Below are 27,105 nucleotides of genomic sequence, written 5' to 3' on the forward strand. Positions count from 1 at the left end.
TCTAAGGCAATTGTGATAGAAAGCACAAAAGATGCCAGCTAGTTCTGGAAGAGTCACAAAATTCCAAGATGTGTAATGACATTTTGACTATCTAACGCCCTTTTTAATGGGACAGGATATTCACTTCTGCACTCCCGGCTGCCACTTGACATTGCTGTATGGTTTTGAATTTTCTTCTTTAAATGAGTATATTTCAGCAGAAAATGAAAAAGTTGCTGCAAAAAAAGGAATTTGGGGGAATGGAAGCTGTTATAGAAATGTAAGATGTTATTATTCTTGCTAGCCATCAGGGAGAGGGGACCACATGAAACAGAGGGGGCCAGGTAATCATCAGTTAGCTCAACTCAGCTCAAACATTCTTGGCATCTACAAGAAGAAGAAAAATAAAATGTAAAATGGAACAAAACAATTTTCTTTTTGATGTTACATTAGTACACAGCAGGAGTGAATCCAGCTGACACAATGCCAATATGAATTGCTGCAAACCTTGCTAATCAAATACTTTACTATGATTACTCTTGGTTGTTTGCAATAACATTGAGTTATCTAGTAATTCTGAAACATTCCAACCTGGAACACTCAACACATTTAGTTATAGTATTATTCTTCAAAATTCTAAACTAATACTTGAATACTACTAACATTTTTTCATAATAAAGAGCCCATGCTTTTCATGAAAAAAAAAGTGAAAAATAGTGTTTACCTTACAGGTGTTTAATAATGAGTTTCATATTTCAAAATATATCACATATATGTTTCCTATCTGGCCACTAAGTCATTTGCTGAGCCTGGCGTAGCTGCTTACTTTTGCTGAAAATCCTTGATTAATTTCTTTGCCTTGTTATATTTCTTCTCCAGAGCCTGATACTGGCTTTGCGTCTCCTTGAGGTGCTCGTTCACCGTGTGACACAGGGTTTGTGCCTCAATCCAATAACTCTCTAATTTCATCATCCTTTCCTTATTCTCCTCAATGTTCTGCTGGAGCTGGGTCTTCTCCAATTCCCACCTCACCTTCTCATTCTCAGCAGCCTGCAGCTGAACAAAAGGGTGGAGATGCCAGTCAGTAAAAAGGTGCAAAGTGCAGCCTGATCATTTAGGATGAATTTAAACAACATAGATAGTGAAAATCAGTGAATTAATAGCTATAAAAGTGATATGCTAGGGGTGAAAAGAACATTCAAGGACAAAGAACACAGGCTGATATGTACATTATTCTTCCTCATGAAATGAAGTAGAACCTCTGCTCTGTGCAGCCAGTGCAGCCTCTGTGCTCCTCTGGGCTATACCAACAACGTGCTTTAAAAATGTCAATAGTGGAGTATTCAGGCAAACTGCAGGGTTAATCAGTCAGCCCTGGCGATGCGTTTTGCTCTGTCTGGCTCACATGTTAGAAAGCATTCATACACTTTCAAAAAATGAGAAATTTCTTATTTTGGGGGGAATCTGATTTCCAAGTTCTATATTTGATTTCAGAACAATTTAGAAAACAATAAGGAAAAAACCCAATTGCATTGAATCTAACTATCTGCTCTTTCACCCAAATTAGAAAATCTATTGAATTTTTACAATGTCTGTTTTCATGTCAAAATCTTGCTTAAACTAGAAAGTCAAACAAAAGAGGCTGGAGCATAATTCAAAATTCAACATTGGGTCATAACCTAGAATCTTTTTTCATTTAAGCAAGCACAGAGTTTTGCATCCAATACCGAAACTATGTCAGAACTATTACGAGGAGGAAGAGAACCTGTTATTAATATATTACTCTTGTTTTCTTAAAATTGCTTACTGAGTTGTAAAGAGCTAACGTGAGAAGAAAAACATGCCCTAGCTGTTGAAGATTTCAGATGGTAATTCTGCCAAACACATCAGCACCGCTTAACTCTATGACCAGCGCAGTTCCACTGCAGGTTCTACTATTTGGCACCAATGAAGTCCAATGACTTTTTCCAAGTGACCTTTTTACTGCTGAGTTTATAATAAACCTTAGCTCCCCCGCTAGTTTTTTTGTTAGATTTTTTTTGTGTGATAGGCTTCTCATTCCCGGCTGAAGCTAGCTGCAGGTTTGAGTGTTTGGTGCTGGGTAAGGGTAGGGTTGTTCAGCAGCGGCTTGTATATTTTGGTTCCCAGAACGTATAGAAAACAAAAAATGCCTTAACATCCTTATTTACTTAACAAGGCTGTTTCATTTGCTCTAGGCAGTTCTGCTAGCATGAAGGATGACGCACACAAAAAGAAAATCACTTGTTTGCAGTTTTATTAGTAATATACCTAAACCAGCCACACTTTCTTTGGCTCTATTCAAAACACTAGGTAAAGAAGTCCAACACAGAGAGGCACATAAACCCTAATCTTGCAAATGGATTTGCACAGATCAATGTTTACACCCACGCATCACTGTCATGAAGTCAATGGGGCGCAGCACAATCCCAAGGGATTGACCATGCTGCTCTGACTGCTAGATGGGAACTGGAAAGCAGAGGGAGAAAATATTTCTGACTTTCTGAAGTGAAACAGTACAACAGAGGCTGCCCTTACAGAAAATAGTTGCACTCTGAATTTGTTTTTAACAATAATTTATGCAGATTTGATAAACACTATGCAAAATGCACAGTGAGTGCAAATAGTTGCTAGAAAGCAATCATAATCTAAGATCTTTTTATGAAGTTCAATTTTCTCTTTGTCTTCTTTTTATTTCCTTCATAATGTACTCAAACTCAAGGAGAACAATGTCATTATAAAACCTAATATTACTCAACAACCGAACTATCAGTTGACTTCCCATAAAGGTTATCCTAGTACAAAAAATACAATTTCTTTTTATTGCTATAGCAAATTCAATCTAACACACAGCAACCAATTGTGAGATGTTTTCTGTTAAGATAGTAAGCTTTTTCCTTTCTAGAGTATTGTTTAAAAAGAACTGCAGCAATAGTAAACAGCTCTTTTTTCTCTCTATAAAAAAGTAATTATTAAATACCTTTAAATAATTTTTTTTTTTACAAAAAATGTCAAAAAAAAGGAAGTAACATAAACAGGATACTTTAACATCACTGGTAAATAAACCCCCTAGTTAGACTTGAATATTCAATTGAAATATAATTTAAAAACCTGAGAAAATGCATTAGAAATATAAAACCAGAAATCTGCCATTTAACAATTATGATAGCCCTTAAGATATATGTTTAATTGAAGCTACACAGGTTGGCAGTTTCTCTTAATAGCAGCACTTAAGATTTTACTTGAAACTTTGAATAGAGAATATACACCAAGACAAGATTTAGCTGAGCCACTGCGCTTCTTAATCAGCCTTTAATAACGACGTTGACTTCTCCACCCACATAAAGATACATGTCTTCAGATCTGATTTTGCATGAGAAAGGAAAAAATCAGCATGTATTAACCGTATATTGATTCTTACCTTCGTCTTCAGCTTCTGAATTTCAGCTTCTGTAACTGCATGTTTGATTTGCAACTAAAATTGAAAATAAAAAATAAACAAGTGAAGTCACAGAGAGTACTCCAGTATTTTTAAAGCCTGTGCTGCAAGTTGAATACCTTATTACACAGCAGAAGGCCTTCAAGAGTGCTGCAGTGCAGTAGATTGTAAATTAAAATGTCTAGCTTGCAAAATGACTCAGTCTGTGCAACCTAATTAAAGATAGGATGCCGTCTAACCACTCATAATTTCAAATCAGAACATCCAATCTGTTTAGCAAAACCAAATGTCTTATGCTTAAAAAAAAAAAAAAAGATGTTATCCTGCTGGGCTTTGCTCTCCTCTGATGTGAATGTGAAATATGTCCCAGTGCTGTCAGAAAGTCCCACTGCACTGATTAAAGCAGGCACATTACAAAAAAGCAAATATGGAAATAAGTGATTTAACAACACGAGAAGTCAATAAAACCTTGAGGGAAGATTCCACACATTTATTTCATGCAAGGAAAAAGGTAAACTGATGCTATCCTTCTCCACCATTAGCTGGAGTTACTCTGCTCAAGCTAGCTAACCTCAATTGAGAGCAGTTACACGGGGAAACTATAAAAAACAGGAAACGCCATTCAAGCACACAAAATGACCGCAAGTAGATTAACAGCCCAGGCAGTGTGCTAAAGGTTGTAGTTACATTACCTAGCAGCGTGCCACAATAACAGTGGGTCTGTACAGTGAAAGGGTCAGTGCTGAGGACCTGGCATCCACCTGCACACTTTCCGCAGGGATTTCTTTTGGACTAACCTACATTACTCTGATCCTGTGGAGTGAATACTCATTAGCTCTTTGAGTGTATTAGGCAACGTCCTGAAACATCTTTAGTTTCACCCCAAAGGTTTGCAATTCACAGGCTCCAAGAACACTCTGAAGTACGAATCGAACCACAGCTTCAACAGCATAACCATAATCCAAATGCAAACGATCACACACGTGCACCTGAATCCCTGCGGCTTTATTATTTCAAGCAGGCAGCACGGAAAAACTTCTCACAGGCCCCAAACCTTAAATCTAAAGCACTGTTTAATCTGAATCAGTGACTTGCATGTGTTGGGTTGAGGGCGAGGGCAAAACCTGAATTACAGCCTGAGCTGGCACTGTAGTGGCGACAAAGCCTTCGTCCATTATTTATGAATACCAAGAAAAGTATGTTTTACATGGGGGTTAATTCTCTTACAAGACTAATGGGAGCCTTTGGGAATAGCTTATGTTGAGCTAATGGAGTACATGAGGGAATTGTACTGAACCAGAAATTATCATCTCTGGTGAAGCAATGGCTACATTCTTGAAGACCAGGCTGTTAGTAAAAAAAAGGCAAAAATAATTCAAAAGAGAAGTTCTTCTAGAAGAGAGCAGTGATTTTCAAATTAATAGGAGTCATCACAGTACAAATTTCTGTCATAGAATGATAGAATCACAGAATGGTTTGGGCTGGAAGGGCCCTTAAAGATCATCTAGTTCCAATCCCCCTGCACGTGCAGGACACCCTCCACTAGACCAGGTTGCCCAAAGCCCCATCCAACCTGGCCTTGAGAAAGGCCAAGCTACTTTTGAAATTCCCTTTTCATGGGACCTCTTGAAGGCACTTCTTGTGGCAGCACAGGAAATGCACACTCTCAGATTCAGTTCAGTTTGCAAATCAGTCTTAACTGATCTAGTGAATAAACCTTGTCCTTTCTGGTGAAGAGTTACCGAATTTATGCTGGAAGGAATAAAGGAGGCACTGATGCAACCAATCCCACCTGAGGAACAGTTTAGGAATGTTCTTTCCACTACTCATTTCTTGGTCACTGTCCCTAGAGGAGACTGTAAGCACTTCTCGTCCCCTGGATCATCTGTTACTTACACTCTTTGATTTTGCACTGAAAAGCATAACGCATCTTCAAGTGCTCAGTGAAAACAGATAAAGGATTTCATGTCAAATGAAACCAGGCACTGACTATAACAGCTTGCAGAAACATAGAGGCCCATCAGGCACACTAGCAGGTGGAACATGCATGGGGCCAGACCGAACCTTCCCCGAGCACACAAATAACCCGTGGATCCCACGGGGCTCCTGAGGAAGTGCCACTTGAGAGCAGGGCTACTGGTCCAGGATGGAGACATGCCAGTGCAGCTGGGAACACGGCACCTGGCAGCCCTGGAGCTGGTGTTAATGCCAAGAAGTGGCTCGTGGTGCTACTCCACTCAGTAGACCAGGGAGCCGAGAAGGATATATACCTTTTTGTAGTTTATACATATTAGAGGAAACTATGGGGATACTTTAATTAGCATTTGCAAGAAGTTACTTGCAATTTTTGAGCTCACTCAATCCAACCTCTGATCTGCAATTTTCAGAGATTGAGAACTGTTTTTTCTCATCATTCTATTTGTTAATAGTGAAAAATTACAAAAGAACCCTCTCAAAATGTCATGGTGTTTACGAAGTTCCCAGGCCTTTGCTCAGTTCTGCTACCTCACTGTTTTGGAGATAAAATCAGAGGAAGGATGGATGAGCTAGACTTTGCCCTTTGCAGAGTTAATAATGAAATCAAAAAGCCAAGACTCAAAGCCTTAGGCTACCTGCTTACAGTCCATTCCTATCTCTTCTAAAACCCCACAAACCCATAAGCAGCACTTAAACAGCTTATTATTGCATACAAATAAACTCCAAATTGTTGCATAAATGACAATCTGCCCAGGTACAGATGGTTTTAACAGTTATTTTTATACTCTGTTATTAAGTTAAAAAATGAATACTGAGCATTCTGACATACAGTCAGATCATTGAATCAGTACATGGTACAGCAGATCCCACTGAGGCAGAAGAAAAAAGACACTTTCCTGCTGAACAGACAAATGTGTAGCTGGACATCTACTTTTTTCTTTTTTCCTTTTTTTTAAAGAACTAATGCTTGCAGAATAGATGAGAAATACTAATACACTTACAGGTTAGAATGAACAACAGGCAAAGTCAATTGTTTGGCAAGCAAACCTGGACTCTACAGTTAAAAATTTTTAAGCAAGTTTACTAACAGGGGAGCAGAAATAACTTTATTCCATGTCCCATATAATGCCAAATTCTTGGCAGATACTATTTTGTATTTTTATGTTTTCTAAGACAATATAAAATTGTGAAGGCTTCATTTTAACAAAGGCATTTTGAATCATTTTTGGCACATTTCCTTTTCAAAGATGTTTTGAAAAGCTGATTCATTTTCTTCAAAACAATAAAACTTTTTATAAAAAATAAGATATATAGAGAAAATGGATTGAATTCATCAAAGAATGCAAAAGGTAGAATGGGATGAAAAGCTAGCAAATGTTGAAGTATCCAGAGTACAGTGGGAAAGAAAGTACCCAATAGAATCTAATAATCTCCATGACAATTTTTATACAAACATTATATATTTTTTGTACATAATAATAATCCATTTTTCATATATTTCATTAAGACACGAAATGTAATACCTAATTCTTACATAAGATGTCCCTTCTCCCTACAGATCTTGTCTTTCTTCAATCATCACAGCTAAAATAAAGCTTCTAGCTCTTTCTCTCAAAGCAGTTAAGGAAAATCAGTCCCATTTTTCCTGTTTTACAGCCAGGAAAACAAGACTTGCAGAAGTACAGTGATTCACCCAGGAATGCCCATCTCTCTTCTGACTTTCATTCCAAAAGCAAGGCATTGCAAATAAGAGTGCTCTCAAACTACGTGAGCACATTTTTCATTGCAAAGACTGAATTCAACTAATTAGGTCAAACTATTATGCTTAAAGATTATGTCCAACCCACTTGTTTAATACTTCCATTAATCTTTGGAGTAAGAACAAGAAAGAACAGCTATTCTTTAAATACAATTCCAGAAAACACTGTGTGGGCTTGTGCAGCATGATCGTGAACAAGTCCTCTAGTGTTGAAAGAATTCAGGGCAAATACCAAGAAAAATACATGTACTCACTCTGTAGCAGCCAACAAAATGCAGCTCTGTACTGTTAAATACAACCAGTGAAACAAAAGCGGCATGCTTGTAACAGCGGTAACTGCGTGGGTTACTGAAAAAGAGTCCACTCTTATGTTTTCTTCCCAGGCTCTCATCTGCACTTAAACTGGAGCATCCCAAAGTCCCTTCATCTGATCGCCTCTACACCAGCTTTTTGAGGCCATTACATCAGACAGGTCTGCAAATAGCTTCAAATCACTTTGGACATGCTCAGGTGTGGGAGTAGCCCAAGTTGATGGAAACTGTATTCAAGCATAGTTTTACATGTAATTCATTCAAAGGTGAGTGCCTTGCCCATCACTACATCTGTGGTTTGTATAGCCTTGGTACACTGGCACAATCAGAATGGTAGCATCTTCCCACCACTTTGAGAAAGTATCACAATGTATGATGCAAAGTATTAGAAAATGAAGTCGACTGTTCTGCTAATTTGCATAGGAGCCCGGAACTTGAAATATAGAGTGAGAAAATTATCATTTAAGTAAAGTAAAAAACTTTCAGGAAACAACAATGAATAACAGTAGGCATCCAAAGGCTGAAAAGTGTATCAGCAGAAAAGGGGAAGACTGGTTGCTCATTGGTTGATTACTTTCCATACAGTACTCTCACTAGAGAGTAGTAGAAACATATATTTATAGAAGATAAAATACCTGGTTTGAGTGGAGGGAAGGGGAAGGGGAGAGGACAGAGAAAGAAGGGTAAAAAGGGAGCCTCTGTATTTTAAAACTCTTTTGTGGGCCCAGGTTTTGCTGCTCAAATCTTGTATGAGGTTCTGGCTACTTTCACCCCTTCCATCTTCCTGTATTTAAAAAGAAAAATGTTCTTTACTGTCATCACTCAACCCCTCACTCAGCACTTTGGTTTGTTAAGTTATAGGAATTCAATGACTGCAGTGAACACCACTGATTCAAGTCCTGGTTAGTAGCAGTGGATGCTATACAAACTCTGTAACCACTGGGTTTGGTAAAACACCAGCTTGAAATATGCCTGCTTCCCCAGTACAGCATCTTTCTAAACAGCATCTTTCTAAACACATGGCCAAACATATGACGCTGCTGTACATTGATGAGTTGCTGTATAATGGTATAGGATTAGCTCCACATGTCCCTTTTTAACTGAAATTTAGCATTTGTTGTTTGGTTTTCCTGATTGCTTTTAATTGGAATCTTTAAAAAAAAAATAGCAGTAATCTGCTAGTAATGAATTAACTTGCACTTTGTCTTCCTGGTTGAAAAATGCAAACTAAGTGCTGAGACAAAATAACTTCTGTGCTGAAAATTTAAATTCTAAACTACCCTCCATCAAATACAACAATCACCTGAAAGCTGCTGCTAAAACAACTCTGAAGAACAGTTCCACTTCTTTTAAGCAGAACTTTTTCAGTCATTGAAAAGTACCAAGTATACTCGGTTTTCAAGCAAAAACTCTAGTTTTCAAGAGAAAAAACAAGCATTGAGCAATGAGATAACTTGAAATCTAATTCCAGTGAGATATTTCAGGAATATTTTCTGATCTGTAACTTACCTCTTTGAATTTGTGAGCAAGCTTGCTGGTGTCCACATCACTGGGGGAGAACATGTCATCATTTTCAGGGAGATCGAACACTTCAATAGCCATGTCACCTCCTGGAAGGACAGGTCCCATGTCTTCATCTTCTTCATCTGTAGCATATTCCCCTGTCTTAATTTTACAGCATTTAAAAAATTCCAGTTATCCTCTTATTAGGCAGAGACTGTTCAAAGAGTAATTAAGCTACTGTGCAAACCTAGCATAATGCATTCAAAAAAGTTTATCTTTTTCTTGAGCTATAACCCTAGTACTTATGAATTATACCAGACAAAATACAACTCCACGGTACTATTTCAGAACATCAAGAGAGAGGAGAAAACACTAAGAATTTAGTGCTTAAACATTACTGGCTCTGTATTTCAATGGTTTTCATCCTTTTCCAAGTGAGGCCTCTTTTCCATAGGAAGATGTCTCCAATTATCTCAGATTTAACAAGGAATCTTTTCCAAACAGAAATAAAAGCAGAACAGGACCACAGGATCTTGATTAGTCTTTTGTAAACCATCTGGAGGAAGCAATTCTCCAGTGATATTCCATGTTGAATTTTAAAATCCATTGGTTTGTTCTTTATAAACAAATTAACGATAGAAAAGTCACACCCATACAGAAAGACTGCAGCAGGAAAAAGAAACCGAGTGTTAGAGACACGTTCAGAGACTGAAGTCAGAGTTTACTGAATTTTCACCCTGAATAAGGAGCTGCTTCTTGCTAGGTTTAAACAGAAAATGTGGATCTTTCTTGGGCTGGTAAACCATGAGATGTGAACAACTTGCTGACAAAACAGAATTTTAAAAAAATCATAAGCTACATCGGTATCTCATGATTAAACAAAATAAAACAATAATACTGAAAAGAAAAAGCTTGCAATATTAAACCCCAAGTTGCCTAGACAATCTTTTGCACATACACCTGTGCTCATCTTTCCCTATGCCTAAGGTGGCTGGGTACCACTCTGCTTCAGCAGGGCTCCCTCTGGAAGCTGGAGTACATCACATATGGATCACGAATAGCCTGCTGGCATTGCAAATGACTATGCAAACATATTACAAAGCAAACACTTCCCTCAGGGCCACATCTGGATTTATAAAGCTTGGGACTCAAAAAATACATGGAAAAGGAAGGGCGGGGGAAGGGGTGCAGTCCTTCTCATGTTTATACAGTAATAACACCAAAATTTGACAGAACTACTCAAGTTTTTGTTCATGAGCTTTCAGTTCCTGAGATGAAGGCATATAATATTATTATCAGAAGTATACTCCCAGTAGTGCTAGGATTATCTACTAGAGTAATTTTTTGTCAGAAGAATTTTTCAACACAACAGGTAAGAACTCAGATGTCAAAACAGCAATTCAAATCTCAAGTTCCCACCTTAATTTAGTTTCCCAGCTGTTGTTTAGGCTTATGTAAATCTCTCTCAATTAAAAAGCAGTGCATGGAAGCACTTTAAGTCTAGGTGCACAAGTACACACAGACAGAAGAGATACATGTACACGTCCAACAACAGGGTGATATACTTGCAATAAAACATCACCATTTCTTGGATAAATAGCACATAGAATCATAGAATGGTTTGGGTTGGAAGGGACCCTTAAAGATCATGAAATGTCTATATTCTCCTTTTTTAAAACCACTAAAGTTCTAAAAAACAAAGCAAGCCAAACACACAGAAAGCATAGACTGACTGGTATAATCTTCTGACTTTAAAAGAACTATCAACAAGAAGGTAAGTCAAGTCACCAACATGCCCAACCCATCCATACTTTAAACATCACCATTAATGTGAGCCACTTCTTAGAGGGGAGATCTCTGTCTCTATAAATAGTTACATATTCTCCAATGAAATAAACAGTAACCATTTATTTTACATATTTTATGTCTACTAAGTCTAAGAATCCCACTAGTTCCTACTAGTCTTCAACAAAAAAAGTTAACGGTTTTGCTTCTTTTTTCCTTATTTAAAACAGAAGCAAAGAACACACAATCGGTCTGACTGGAGGTTTCTGGCGTGTTAGTATTACAGCTAAACAAAACACCTTAAATTAAATTTATCATTTGTATGTCTAGATCTCACATGCATACACAAAATCTTCTGTTATGCTACGCTTGTAGTAACTTCTGTTTCTATTTTATTCCCCATGGCTACATGCAGTTACTGTCTAAACAGATAATTAGGCTTTTTCCAGGAGCATGTAACACCACCTTCAAATACCATCAGGGCAAGAAGCATAAAATCCCAGTGAGATTTCAATGCAAGGAATTATTGTGGGGACGAAATACTAACACAATCCATGTACTGTTGATTTTGCAGTCATTATCCCTGAAAAATCTACAATGTGATACACAACTGTCATTTCTACATGAAAAAAACATCTTGGCGGGTCCATCAGCAATGGCAAGGAAATCTCTGGAGCATGCAAAGAGGAGGTGGAAATAGGTTAACTAGCAAACTCATGTTAACATGCAAACTCATTTTTTACATAAAAAACCCAGATCTGGCTCAGCTACATGTGAATTTTAAAGGAATATATTAATGCAAAATTTTAATTACATTTACCAATTTTGGTACAAGAATAAAACCAATGAGTTTAGTTAAAACTGATTCCTCCAAAGACTTAAACTAAAGAGAAGTACTTCATACAAGAAGAAAAACAAACACGTATGAAGGACTAACTTATTCTGGGGAAAAATTCAAGAGCAGGCAATATTTTCCTGGTCTCAGGAGCCAGAGTGTTTGAAGAGGGACGTCAGGCAGCTTAAAATGAACACAAAAGAAAATCTTGCTTCAAATTGTACATAATGAGTATCGATGAGCACAGTCATTTTTGCTTCAATTAATGCAAAAAGCAGTCATCAAAGCAAAGCAAAGCACTGCAGGTTGCTCAGGTAAACAAGACAGCAGGATGACACAAACACATTACAGAACACAGAGATAAATGCGACTTTTGCTTTTGTCTTCAAAAGAAAGGGATCTGACCTTATAATTACATGAAACAGAAATTACAGGTTCAAAAGAACCAATGTGTGCTTTAAGGAAATATATGTCATAAACTACATGAAACATACTTTCCCTGAAAAAATTATCTCTGCTGACTTTTGTTTCACATGAAACTACCAGAAGGTTGTTCAGACCCTGCGCCAGTAAGCTAGAACGGGAAATTCAGTGGTTTACAAGAAGCAACAAAGCACAGACAAAAGTTATTTTACTTCAAAATAACAAAGCCTTGTAAGAGAACAGTTGTTATTGTAGCTGCCTGAGGTTCCTTGCAATACATTTTGTCTTCTTAGCTGACAGCAACAATGATATTTTTTTTCATACTCAATAGTCAATGAAAACTTACAGGCTCTTGAAGGAAAATCTCAGACACTTCAGTCCGTATGGGTGAGCAAAATTCATCTGTGCAAAAGACCCATTTCTCATTTCAGTAGCACCTAGGGCTTAAGCTTACCCCATCCACAGCAATAGCTTCTGATTTTAGCCATTCAATTTAGCTACATACTATCACAGTCAATAGCAGGAAATTATCTTTATCAACATGAACTGCAATTTCCCACTTTAAAAGGGAAAATGTGTTACTCACATTGTTTAACTGCCTTGTAAATTCTTGAAATGGGCCTAACGCTCCCAAGCAGAAAGAAGGAGCAGCAGCACCAGCCAGGATAATGCAGACAGACCTTCCCCAAATCACCATAACAAAGGCTGCATCAAGCTAAATCTTTTATTTATGCTGAAACTCTCTCATAATCACGGAACGCCATTTGAAGAACTATAAAAATAACTCAAGCCCACCTCTTTGTTTGATTTTTTTCATGGTTTATACTTAGTTCTTTTAGAGGAGCAAAGAAAACCATAATGGTATAGTATCAATCACCACTTTTACAGGAGTGCTTCATATTAATGATGTTGGAAAAACAACTGTACTCTCTGAAAGATCTTGTTAAACAAAGGTATTCTTTGGGTGTTAGACATTCAAGTGCATTGCAACATTTTTCTTTTCATGTGTGTGTCAAGATTTTCTTCAATGTTTCTAATGCTGCTTTGGTCTCAGAATATCCTGATAAATGAATATTAAAAATGAAAAAATATTCAAATTACTATTAGCGATATTAAAATACATTTAAATGTCACTTGCATAAAAGCACTTGTCCATGGCCACAGAGTGAATAGAACTCTGGAGTACGTTATTAATTCCACATCCTGCATCACCATATACAGCCTTCTGGGGAACAGGTCATCTGCTTTATGTGACTTTTGTCATTCACTGTAGAACATGAAGAAGATAATATCATGTTCAAATCAAAATTCCAAGAAATGGCAGAATTTGACTAAAATATGCACAGAAGACTGTGTTAACACAGAGCAATCAAAAGGTTTCAGTCAAGGATACAGATTCAGATCGTACTTAACACATTAAGTAGGAAATACAAAGACAGTGCCTACTTCAAAGCCTTTGAGCTTTGTTTTCTGACAGGATACAACAAATTAAAGGGATGCGAGACAAACTGGTGATGAGTAAACTCTGCAGCAGGCTATCTAGAAGCAGCACCTGAAACAACATACTCTCTTAGCTTTCCTGTAGTTAGCATAGGCTCACGAGGAAATGCCAACACTGCCTATCGTAAGTAGTACTTGAGAAATAACTGATACTACTGGCTCTGCTTGGCTCCTGGGAGCTTAACAACAAACTGTGAGCTGTTGCACATCTATCCTGCTTGTCTTTGCATGGACCCCATTGTGGGCATCCCTTTTAGTGGTTGTCAGTTCTGTACAAGGTTCTTGTGTTTCCATGCAAAGACTTAAATGAAAGAGCATCTGAAAGCATCCTGCAACCCTCTGACGACCTGCAGTCCACGATAACAGCAGATTCTGAAGTGCAGGGATGCAGGGCATTTATATAGTAAATGACGTATCGTTTGGAAACACTACGTGTATTAGTGTGACACTTCCCCAACAAGTAACTGTCATGTAACACTCCTGCAAGGCAATGGAATGAGAAGTTACAGCAGGCTAACCAGTGCCTCTCTAATTTAGCATCTGACTCAAGTCCAGTGCACGCTGGCCGGCAGAAGGCAAAATTGACTTTTTAAAGAACTGGGATCCTTCTAAAATAGCTAGATGATGCTTGGGCTATGATGAAGACTGCCCTAAGTTTCAAAACAGAGGAAATCCAGCTAGCTGGTGGCACAGCAAGATAAAACACCAGGACCTGCATATGCCTGGCACACACTCTTTTCCTGTGATTTGACCAGCTCTACCAAACACAGTCATGTGCAGTGACTCCAGGACTCAAACACAGATCACTGATTTCCTGCTCTGGAAACCTGACATGTTATTGCTGTCTTTGTGGTAAGGTTTCTGAGGCTCAGAATTTTACAGCCTCAATGGAAGGTTGAATAAAGATAATTTTCTTGTTTATTTATGCAGAATTGTATCTGGAGATCCATGTTACCACATTTTAAGAACTGCATGAAAATGAATAGGATAGTTTGATAGCTCTGAGACTGAGCAACTCCTGTATAATTCTCTGCCACCTCAGCACGAAACTCCTTACACTGGCACTCCAAATATTCCTGAACTTCATGCAGTCAGAATCACTATCACTCTGAGGAAATGGACTCGAAAGAGTAGGGGGTTTTGTATATTTGTGGATATTCATTCAGACAGTGTAAATTAAGATTTTCTTGCCCAAAAGATGCCCTGCTTACCAGGGCCAAAGAATGCAGGGCTGGCAGTGGTGTCTGGCATATAGCAACATAAAGCCAGCCACATTTGCCCTCACGGAACGAGGTGAGCTGAAAGTAGTAATGCTCGTATTTGGCAGTAAATAGAGCAGAAGTGCTTGTGTTGACCAAAAATGTCTTTGAACTGTGTCTAATGTGCATTAGATCACAGCTTCCATCATCTCAAGTGCCTGGGAATGGTGCAAGTTATGTGAGTTTACTTGGATGGCATAGTCAGGTGACAAATAAATAAATAAATTCAGGATTGCTGCAGGTTCCCAATAAAACTTACTTCTGATAAGTCTGTTAATTAAGAAAGGGAACATGCCTCATTGCATACTTTAGTAACTACATCCCAGCCATCTATTCTGAGAATAAGGTTTACGACCACCCTCCCAAATATATACATGGCATCAAGGAGGAAATGGGTATGAACTTCAATGATCCCAACGTATATTTTGAGAACTGAAGTACTGCATTTGCTCTGAAGCTTAATTCTTTCTCCTTCCAAAAGAGATCTTTGATGATACTCTGGATCTCCCCTGGTAGATGTTGTTTCCTTTTATTCTTCCTCCTTTCCTCACCCACTGCATAAAAGTCCCCTTTGCACTGTAAATGCTAATGACCAAAAAGCACATCATAGTTATAGAGGTGGTCATCATCCTCAGTGTAGTGCTATGATAAGAAAAGATGCCTTTAAGTCTGTTAATTACTTGCCCTATCTTATTTTCTATCATCCAAAGACACTACCAATAGAAAACACTTTGTGCATTTAGTATTTTTTATGTTAAAAATTTATGCAGTGAACAGGGCTTGAGAGTTTGTAACCACTGAATTGCAAGGACAACCAGCCGCATCACAAAAAGTATCTGATACCTACTCATGTCTGTGCTCTTTCACCATTGTGCTGAGAAACACTTGCACGGTCATCAGTACACAAGTGTCACTGTCAGCATCAGCACAGCAGCAACCCCTACCAAAGGCTGAGGTACTACCAGGATCGGTATTGATCTATATAGTTTTAACAACCTTTTCTTTATTGCCAGATCTTGAGTTATGACATCTGTGTGGTGCATGAAGGTAAGCAACACAAGCCTTTGAGACTTTCATCAATTACTCACATAGGTCTGCCTTCAGCCACGCATCCCTCAATGTGCAAGCACACAGTGAGAAGGATTTGCACATCAGTATTTAGGACACACCTCTCCTGCCAAAATGAAAGCTATTGGACTATGTTTACCATAAAATGATGTCACAGGTCTCCAAACTCTGACATCTACAGCATGCTGTGATGAGTTGTGAGAAGTCTCTTGTTCCAAAGGCTAAAGACAGGTGTCTCTTGAGGAGATTATAGACTATCTTCAAGAAATCAGTTAAGAACTTGAATTTTAATTCTAAACTAAACAGAAATTAGAAGACTTGCATGTTTCTAAGGGTTGAGGAGGGAACAGAGAGGATATGGATTTCCTAGCCTTCATGGTCTTGCACAGGCACACATATGTATGCATCCCCAATACATACATGTACAACTTTTATTTGTACGAGTTATAGGCGCTTACAACAGGATTCATTCTAACACATACTCAAATATTTTTATTTTCAATATCAGTGGAAATTAAAGTGACTGAAAGCATCACTGGGGCTAGATAGGATTTTTACTGAGTTTTCTGGGTCACTTCTGATTGTTCTGACCTATTGCTAGTTTAACAGTATGTTTCAAAGTCTGAGTGTATCCTGATTTAATCTCAGAGTATTTTTTTCTAATTTCACTGTTTAGAAGCCACTTCTCAGTACCTAAAAGAAAACTAAACTGAAATAAATGCATTGCGTGAATTCTCTGTCACCCCTTCTCTACTGCCTCCTTCCCCAGACAAAACAAAAAATCTGGCCTAAACAAAACCACACTAATACATGGAATCTGGCATTTCAAATAATGTTATTCAAGGTAATGTGAAATGAAGACAGTATGCTTGAGCTAAGTGACTTGTTACAGCAACTGTCTTTTACCTTAATCCAGCAGCTAATTTAGGGAGTAAGACAGACAGCAGTCTCTGAAAAAGATCTGTCCTTAATCTTTCCAAGCATCTTGGTATTTAGGCATATTAGAATTTTAAGCAAATGGGAAGAAATTATGGAAAATTTACTGAATAAAGCTGATAGTTTCAAAACGTTTATATTGGGGCATCAGGCACTAATCATGAACATCAATACACACTCCAGGCAAGGTAGATAATTCATCCTGTGGAATATCTGTTCACACAGAAACAAAAAGCAGTGTGTGGAAGGAGGCATCTTACCTGGAAATGTCAGAAAATTTCTTAATGTTCTCAGTTAAGAACAACATCGATTCTTTTAGGGAAAAAAAAGGGTGTAAAACTTCCTCAACCCCCTAAAAGTTAGAAGGCGACTTTTACCAGTTTTCCCAAAAAACCCCAGTGTTTCAGTGCACAAGAAAACCAACTTTATTCCCTTATTTCAGACAAAGCATACACCTTCAAAGGAAGAGCAATGATTACAGAAGCATCAATCAATTTGATATTTGCTCTTCTGGAACAAAACAAATATTTTAATCCATGCTGAAAAGCTTTTGAGTATCTTTGTTCTTCAAATAAGATTCATCATTAAAATCTGTAAAAATCAGCAGCAGAGGTAATGGAGAGGGCCAGAAGTTGACCTCTAAGTGACAATTAAAAAGCAGGAATTAGGAATAGAAAACAGAACATGAAAAAACACTGAATAGTGAAACACTAGACAGTCTGTTACCTCATCATCATCTGCATCATACTGTGCATAATGCTGCTCCAGCAGCTCTCTCTGGCGGCGTTCTTGTTCTAGAGTTTGGCTAATCAGCTGCGCAACCTCACTCACTTGTCCCGGTTTTTCTCGTCCAATTACAAACCTATACAAAACAAACATTAGTGAAAAAATATTACTCCTATTGTTTTACCAAAGTTCTCGATTTTTAGCTGTGTCTTGTACAAAGGGTAGCCTTTTTCTCCAGAGATACATGGCCGTGATTGTTCTAAATGTGTTCTGTGACATTTGCCAGAAGGGCACTGTGTGCAAGACTCAGAGTGATCAGACCACGACAGTATTGGGGGGGGGGGGGGAAGTGACCACTCAAGCCTCCATTCCAAATTTCAGCAAAAAAGATTCACTGAGTTTGAACCTTATGGACACAGACCTAGTGTGGGGCAATTTCAAAAAAACATATCATCACTTCCATCCCCTTAACAGCCACACATTTTCCAGAAGCCTACAGAAGACCAGATGCACAGTAACAGCATAGACAAACTTCCGGCTGCTCGCAGTGAAAGGAACACACACCAGAGTAACTTCTTTCTCCATCTTGACTTAGAAGACATTTCTGAACTTTTATATCTGCCTTCCTTCTGTCTCTAACAGTGAATCTATTTCCACATTTTTAAATCTGACAGACACTATTTCCCTAATTTTAAGCCGCATTTAAATCTCTCTTTTATTTCATGAACTTCTGTTGCTAAGGAGCGTTCTTCTCCACTGTTAGCTATTGCGGAACACTGGAAGCACATTTCTTTGGCTTAACAGAAGACAAGGGAAGTGCCTCTTTCTTTGTTGAGATTTACAAGACTGCTTTCCAATCTTGCTTTCAGCAACTGAAATTCAGAATTGGCTTGGATCGTAACCCTTTTTTCACCGCAGTGGCATAATTGTAATTAGATATTTTGCTATCTATAGCATTAATGATAAACACCCATTATACAGTACCACCACTGTAAATTACTGAACAAAAACACAATTTAAAGATGTCAAGCTGAAGGAATATTTTCTTAGCAGGCTAGAAAGACAATTAGGTAATTACAGGTGAAAAAAGTATTATGCTGAGCTGAAAAGCACTATCAGGTGACACTGATACACTGCATATGGTAAATTATTTGTTTCCACAACATTAGGCTCAAACGATGAATTTAATTTATTATTGGAATGAAAGGTAGAAATGTGCGTTATATCTCATGTAAGAAAAAGACTTCCATTAGTACTACCTATCACTGTTAAAGTCACTTGGGATTTGGCGTCCATGCATAAGCCAACTTCCCCTGAGTGGATGACCCTGAATCCATTTCCTATGCCAAACAATTTGTCAGACTCTATGAAATCAGGCACTATAGAAAGGAATACAATTTGGAGATTATTTCAACACCATCAAAATATCCAAGTCAGTAATTTCTTCCAAAAGGATAAGAAAGGTGACAATGAGTGACTCCATTTGAAATAATGACACAAGGTGCTCTGAAAATAATTTGCAAGAAAGTGTCTTAGTTTAAAAACATTTATAGAAAATACAGCAGAAACTAGAACAAAATCAAGGAAATAACATCAGCATTTTAATCCTGATCAAAACAGATCACAGTCTGGCACTCATATCCTACAATTACAAAATATGACATTGGTTCTCATTAATGATAAAGACCTTGGGCTGAAAGAAAAAGAATGTTTCTTCATGGTCCCTATACTTCATCTGTTCTGCATACTGACTCATAGTCAGATCCTGTTTCCTCTGAATTTTAATTTTAGAGCCAAGTATTGCAAACACTAAACCAGCCACGTTTTCAGTCTCAATGGGGAGGAACAATGAACTTTAGATACTACTACACGAAATAAAAAAAGGATTCAACCCATATTTGTGCCGTATTTGTCTCCTCTGTGTAAAAACAAGTTAAAAGAGAATATGGGAAAAAAAACACTTTAATTTTAAATAAACATCTTAAGCAACATTATGCATGTGTGTATTATTTACACACAGTAGAGAGAGCATCACATTTGTAAATACATGAGCGACATCACCAATGTGGTAAAAATTATGAAACCACACAAACTGATGCAGATACTATATTCCCCCCTGCCCTCTGCCTGATAATTCACCTCCCTTAGAAAATAAGATACTTGAAATACTTCATACAACCCTTTTTGTACACTGAAAACTTAGAACAGACAATATGTAATGCATCTGAAGTCTGATAACTCCTGATAATTTAGGAGTGGTTTTGACACATTAGACTGCAATGCAGTAATATTTTCATACAGACAACTGAGTTTAGGTAGGGAGTAAAACCATTAAAGCTTATTAATTGAATTTTTCTTCTCATGCCAAAGCCACTCACAGTTTATAATGATGTAATTTTCAAGGCTTGAGTCATATGTCAAAATGAAGTTCCTCAGTGATACCTGAAGCTGTTAGATGATACACGAATAAAAGCCTCAAAGCAATGACAAAGTTTAAATCAAATGTTTTCCAAAATAGAAATGTGCAAGGAATGTTTTATTTTCCTACGGTTTACTGCTTTGAAGTGAGACATTTGCAAAGTGTTTGAAAATAAATATTTGGAAGCATTCAATCTATGACTGATGTCAGTTATAGATACAGAATGGTAAATTTGTAAAATGGAATATTGCGTTGCCAACAATTACAATTTTTAATAAATTGAACCAAACCTTTTGCCATGTTGCATTCCATGACCTTAAGAATGCCTTGCTACATATAGTTATGTTTAATTTGTAACTAAAATAAGCCATAAATTATAATTTCATAATTTAAAGAGAGATGAATAAATATTTCTCTCTCAGAAAACCATAAAGCGGAGGCAGTTATTAAAATGCTCAGCATGAATTAGATCTTTATGCCTAGAATGGCTTTAAATACAAGAACTATCATAATCTGAAGTGTTTAAATACAAAAAGAGGCATAAGGTTGTGATTCACTGACCAGAAAATTAGTCACTGAACCACAACATGCACACTTCAACAAAGTGGCTAATTATGTATTTCGCATCACTCTGGCTCACCAAAATTAAGCACATGCATTTCAGACTTGATTAATTAGTCTCAAGGGCCAAAAGTATTATAACAAAGAACTGTAAAGTCTATCAGTAATAATATATTTAAGAAGCTGGTTATGTCTCTGGATATGAGACAAATGAGGGTTTTAAAGCCTTTAAACCTCATCACGATAATATTCCTCTTAATTATTAAAGCCAGCAACCGCAAAATAAAACCCAGCGAATATGTGCAGCTGTACTACAAGCCATCACTGCACTAGAAATCTCAGGCCATTACTGATTATTTCTGATGTCCATAAAAAAGAGAGAGGAGAGAACATCACAGAGAAGCAGGGCATGAACTGACCTTGATCTTCAGAGTTACACACAATCTAGCTGAATTACCAGCTGTGAAATATTCTCTTTGGTTGTTGTTAAAATAAATAGGGACAGAGCTAGGAATATAATTAAAATTTGACTACAGTAATGGTGGTTAAGAAAAGCATTCTACTGAAATTGGCAGCAACTCCTACATCTCCTGCAATCCAGCCATGATTTAATGATTTTAAAGTACACCTGATATAAGGCTTTCTGCATATTTCCAGCTTTTATTAAATGAGGAACTGCAGACCTGTGTGTCTTGAAATAACAGAACAAAACAAAATATTTTTTTACCAACCATGGGAACCAGAAACATTATTATAAGAATTAATTTAATTAAGAAACATTTCCATTTTGAAAAGAACTTTGGTACTAGAAAAATGTGTGGAGACACTAACTCTGTGACACAAACGTGAAGTTCCACAGCATGGATTTTTAGTGATTTATTCTCTGTGAACGATTTCTCCTAAAAACACTTCAGGCCTTAAATGCTCAGTTAAAAATAATTTAGTATGGATTCCTTAAATTCAACAAAAATCAAGTAAGAATCCAGCAGATTCCTTCTAAGAAATAAAGAATGGGTTTTTTTGCTGCAGCAGGATTCACAATTTTTTCTTCTAACCTTTCCTAAAATATAGTTTGGTCAATAAAAATTGTACAGTAAAGTTCATTGTATTTGAGAGAGCTTTACAGATGGTTTTTAAAAATGGTTTTCCTCTGATCTTTAAAGCACAAAGCTGCTTATGCTACCATTTATCTAATTTATTTCAAGATGTCTTCAATTACTTACTCTGGCTGCTTCCATTAGGATAATAGCCATATAATTAATCCAAAGTGCTAAAAGTGGTGTGAACTCTGTAAGAAGGCAGTTTTATTTAGTTACAGCAGCGCAAGCTGGAACTTGTCTGGTTTTCATGAACAAGATCGAGCTCTCTGAAAAGATGGCAGCCTCAAACGCAGAGGTTGCTGACTGGACATCAGGAATTCACAAGCTATGAGGTTCCACCACACTTCTTCAGAAAAAGAAACTGAAAATGAAACTTCTTGAAACTGAGTTATAAAGACTCTTTGATTCACTGAATAATTTAGGTTGGAAGGGAGCTCTGTTCTACCCCAACCCCCCTAACTCAAAGCAGGACCAATTTTGTCATGGCCTTGATCAGTTTTGAATCTCTCTAATGATGGCATGCAACCTGTTCCAATGTACTTTTGGTGGAAATACCTAGTCAGAATTTCCCTTGCTGCCACCTTCTGTTCATTGCCTGTTATCTTGTCACTGTTGTCGTGATTTAACCCAGCCAGCAGCTAAAACAACCACACAGCAAACTTGCTAAAGATGCCTTCTGTCTTATGTCTGTAAGTCCACCCAACCCTCCCTTGCACCAGAGACAAGCGTGTACATAATCTTTAAAGCTATTAGCTGTAACAAAGAAGAACTGAGGGTGATTAGTAGAAGGAAGTAAACAAGGTTTGCCTGGAGATTAGTGACGATAGTGACCCAAAACTAACATAAATAAGGGAACAACTCTGCCTGGAGACTAACACCAAAAGTAACATGAGGAAGTAACAACCATCCGTAGATGAAAGGGGCAATGATTGAATGAAGTTAGCTAAGATCATGTAAGAAAAATCTGACAGAGCAACGCAGGTAGTGTTTAGAGAAAACTTTGGAGAAGAGGCTCCAAAGACTCTGGAGATAGAGCTACCAGTAAACTGACCTATTGTGCAGAAGTTCTGTAGCCTCTGTATCACTGGATACCAGGGAGAGGAGCTCAGCAACTCCCTCTCCACTTCCCCTCAGAGTCTCCTCCCCTCTTCCAGCTGCAGAGAGTGATGAGCCTGCCCCTCGGACTCCTTTTCTTCAAACTAGACAAGCCTGAAGTCCTCAGCCGCTCCTCACAGGACATTCCTTCCAGTCCTTTCACCAGCTCTGTTGCCCTCCTCTGGATGCACTCAAGGACCTGAACGTCCTTCTTAAGTTGAGGAGCCCAGAACTGCACATAGTACTCAAGGTGAGACCATGCCAACACTAAACACAGCGGGATAATCCCCACTTTTGACCGGCTGGTTACGCTGTGTTTGATGCAGCCCAGGATGCGGTTTTCCCTCTTGGCTGCCAGGGCACACTGCTGACTCCTACTGAGCTGCTGTCACCAGCACCCCCAGATCCCTTTCCGCAGGGCTGCCCTCCAGCCACTCCTCTCACAATTCATACTTGTGCCTGGTGTTACTCTGTCCCAGGTGCAGAATCCAGCATTTGGACTTGTTAAACTTTTTATTAATGCATTTTTCACTGATGTTATTTATTTACTTATTTATTTTAATTATTATGTATTTGAATTAAACAAGGACTCATCTATTTCACTTGTATAACCATGCTCATACTGATCGAACAACTGTCACAGCACACCGTGACAAAGTCAGGCATATGGTGCATGGGCAGCAGGCACTGAAGGCATTGAGAGCCACACACGAACCCTTGCACTCCCTGAGACAAGCTGTTGGAGAATGCAGGAAACACAAAGATGTCCCTGCAACGATATGCAGGTCATTAGTCAGTCTGTGGAAAAACTGAGGTAAAGCAGCTATTAATTTATCTCAGACTTTTCTGCATCATTTGCAACAAGGTCTCCTTCCCCACTGAGCTGCAAGCCTGGCTCCATGGAGGAGAGGAGAGTAGATGTTGCTCAAATAGACTTTTGCGAGGCTTTTGGCATGGTCTCCTCTCACATCCTTATGTCCGCAGAGACCAAACAGGTCTCCTGGGCTCTTTTACCCTTCAGAGCAGTGTCCCATGGGATTCTGCCAAACAGATCCCTGAACATGTCAAAATTTGCTCTCCTGAAGTCCAGGGTTGTAATTCTAATATTCATATTCATTTCTCTCCAGTTCTTAAACTCCACCATTTCATCTTTAATGCTGTTAAAAGTGCCATTGACCTTCACTGAAGAACTGAATGGTTCTACCCTGCTCATGAGTAACAGATTTAACACATGGCCTTGGCTGGCTCATTGAACATGTGTGTCAAGAAGTTGATTTTGATACACTCCAAAAATCTCCTGGATTACTTGCACCCAACCACGTTCCCCTTCTAGTAGATGCTGGAGCAGTGTAAGTCCTCCTTAAGTCCCTAACCATAACCTCTGAATTTGTCACTTGTTCCAAAGCAAGGGCTAAGTCACCCTTCCTCCTGACAAGATTATGGGACCTGTTGGCAATCATGCTCTTGTCCACTTTGTCAGGTGGATTCTTTCTTTCCCCAGCATTCTTCGTTCCTCAGAGAAGGTCCATAACAACCAATGGCCTCCCCTGCAACATCAGCTGCACAACCAGGGGCTGACCTGCATCCAATCCTACCTGACTGGCATGATCAAGAAGAATACCTCTTGTGCATTTCCACCCTAGTCCCCAGAGCCCTGTGGCATACTCTAGGTCTTCCTCAGCAGTATCAATGGTTCTGGAGGATGAGCAGCAAAGTAATAGCTCAAGGGCCAGAAGAGCCTCAGCAGTCTTGGATACAAGCCCCTGATAAGTTATTCTACTATCAACACTAAACAGATATAGTGTCAGGCAATTACAGAGTCATGTAAAAAAACCACACACCAATATTAATGCACTTAGATTAATTATTCCCACACAAATAAATTCTAGTCCAGGGCCTCACTGACACATTAGCTTTATTCAAGAGTACTTCAAATTAGCCAAGGGATTCAATGTTTTGGCACCTCTCCCAGTTCTGGTCCTTACACTGCTCTCCTCTTCTGAGAGCGCAGGTACAGAATCTCTTCCATCTCTTCCAGCCAGCCTGACAGTCTCTCAACATAATGCTTGTATAAAAGGTTTTCTTAAATACGTAATGATCATTTAATCTGCATTCTCTATAGCACCCCACAATTCTTATAGGAATGGATGGCTCAAAGAAACACATTTATAAGTCTATATTTTAACATACGTGAATGCAAGTGAAGCACATACATCACCTCAGTTTAGAAGGGGCAAGTGCTACCTGGGAATGTTTCTCAAACCTGACTGCATTTTGAGGTGAGATCTGCATTTCCTCACTCTCACCCTCACTGGCATCCAGGAAGGAAATACAGATGGGTCACAAGTAAGCTGCTGAGTTCAGACCACATCCTTCATCTGGATGATTAAGCGATCCAGATTCTAGGCAAGCTGGACCGCACTCATAGCACAGTCCAGGTGTAGCCAAATGCTCCTACAGCACCATCCCCGTGCCCTCCTGAGCTATCCTGCAAGGATGAATGCTGGGTATTTCTGCCCAGCTGTCACAATGTTGTATCACATTAATCAAAGTGCACCAAAACTGGATGGTAGCTTACTCAAGAAAGTATCTCACACTTTGGAAGAGTAAAGAAATTAGCTAAATAAACATTTATGTTGATATTTCAGTTACAGGAACAGGAGTTCATGTTTAGATCCAACCAACTTGAGGATGAAGTGATTCAAAAGCCATCAAGTTGTTCCTTGACAGGAACGGAAAAGGAAAAGAAAATAGACTCCTAATGAAATCCAGCCTTGCTGAATCTTATTAATTCATGTTAAATTTAATTTTAAAAACAATGCTCTAGATAACTAGAAAAATGGTTTATAATTTGGCCAAAAACTTTTGCATGAAGGTTTATTTATGTATTTCACACTCAAACATATAATTTCCTGTCCAAATGTACAAATACTTCAAGAAATAACTTGCCATAAAATTCAAATTAGTAAGATCTCAGGACTCAGGGGCTATGTTTATGCCAGTAAATTAAACGGTGCCAAGGAATGCTCCCAAGTGCTAGCAATGGATTGTCTACACTGCTAAATCACTGAAACAGTCTCTGGAACAGTTTGGCCCAAGTTAACTAATATTCTACCAAATAACACTCAGACACAGTCCAGGAGTTAGCTTGGATGTTTCCAATGGACAATTTGGATATGGCCACCCTGCTCTGAAGGGTAAGAAAGTTTAACGGTGTGAGCACTGACCACTCTGGTGCCAGCTGGCCTCAGCACCAAAGAACAGTCCGAGGCACGGTTCATCTACTACAACAGGCACAGCCAAGGAATATAAACGAGCAAAGCACTGATGAATGCAGTCTGACCTCACCGGTGCTAAGGGGTCACAGTGTTTGTGAGCAATTTTTCACATTAAGTTCAGCACGCTACTCCTGGTAGTCTTACAGAATGATTACCAGCGCTGGTAGGAGTTCTTTGCAGAGACCAGAAAGAAGAAAACAACTCATATTATGGAATTTTTAGTATAATCATAGCAGAATAAACAGGAGAAATTCACACTATTTTGGTACAAGGCACCACGAATTAAGTTTCTGCTGGATCCATGATTCAGGTTTATCAAAGAAATAGAATGTGCACCAAGCACACGTGGCTTCTTAAGCAGCCCTTCATAAAGTCCTAGCTCAGCAATCAGCATCGCAGAGCAGAGGACTTTTCTTTCCTCTTCTTTTTCTCTCTTTGGCTCCGGCACTTGGATTTGAGGAAAAAGACACAGACAAGGAAAGGAAGAACAAAATCATCACCCCCAGTCAGAAAAAAGACAATATAATCCAGCTCTCTGAATCAGACATGGAAGGTGGTATCTTTTGCTTTTGGGTCCTGTCTCATTACCCTGGACTGGGAAGACGTAGAAATCTCTCCTGTCCCTTCTACAATGTGGATCTGCAGTATAGACAATGCTTGCACATGTTTAAAGGACACAACTGTTTCATAGGGCAAAAGCACATATAGGGAAAATAAGAAAGAGCAGGAGAAAATCTGCACTGGTATGTGCACTATAAGAAGAGAAGATGATTATTTAGGGGAAGGAGTCACAAAAATAAAGCGATGCTGTTCACTGTTGCTGTGACAAACAGCATTCCCACCGGGGTATACTGCTGCTGGCTAGATCCTGCGGCTGACTTCATCTGTCCTATATACTGTCTTAGTGCTTGCATAGACATGACTGTATAAATTACCTTTCCAGATGTTGTGATGTTAAACAAAACTAACAGCAGGCATGCAAATGTTGTTTTCTGAGACAGTACATTTTTCAGAAAAAAATCAGCTCAAGATGGGGTGAGGAATTAGCTGAAGAAGGAATAAATGACATAACAAGTCATGTTAATTAAGTGAATATTTTCACTTCTTGCCCTTTAACTGCTCCTTCTATAAGAG

The 27,105-nt window shown here is 38.5% G+C and overlaps 1 protein-coding gene across 7 annotated transcripts in view; it reads right to left on the bottom strand.

The window, feature by feature from the left end:
* Positions 1 to 27,105, bottom strand: part of PPP1R9A (protein phosphatase 1 regulatory subunit 9A) — a 147,855-nt gene that overhangs the window by 30,080 nt on the left and 90,670 nt on the right. For all 7 annotated transcript variants that reach the window (XM_054814449.1, XM_054814455.1, XM_054814448.1 and 4 more), the window contains exons 6-9: positions 17,519 to 17,654; positions 8,993 to 9,148; positions 3,419 to 3,472; positions 806 to 1,035 (exon numbers count right to left, since the gene is read on the bottom strand). In XM_054814449.1, the coding sequence (XP_054670424.1) occupies positions 806 to 1,035; positions 3,419 to 3,472; positions 8,993 to 9,148; positions 17,519 to 17,654 (576 nt within the window). The remainder of the gene's footprint in view (positions 1 to 805; positions 1,036 to 3,418; positions 3,473 to 8,992; positions 9,149 to 17,518; positions 17,655 to 27,105) is intronic.

The sequence above is a fragment of the Grus americana genome, chromosome 2 (genome assembly GCF_028858705.1).
Source record: "Grus americana isolate bGruAme1 chromosome 2, bGruAme1.mat, whole genome shotgun sequence".
In the NCBI taxonomy this organism is placed as follows: domain Eukaryota; kingdom Metazoa; phylum Chordata; class Aves; order Gruiformes; family Gruidae; genus Grus; species Grus americana.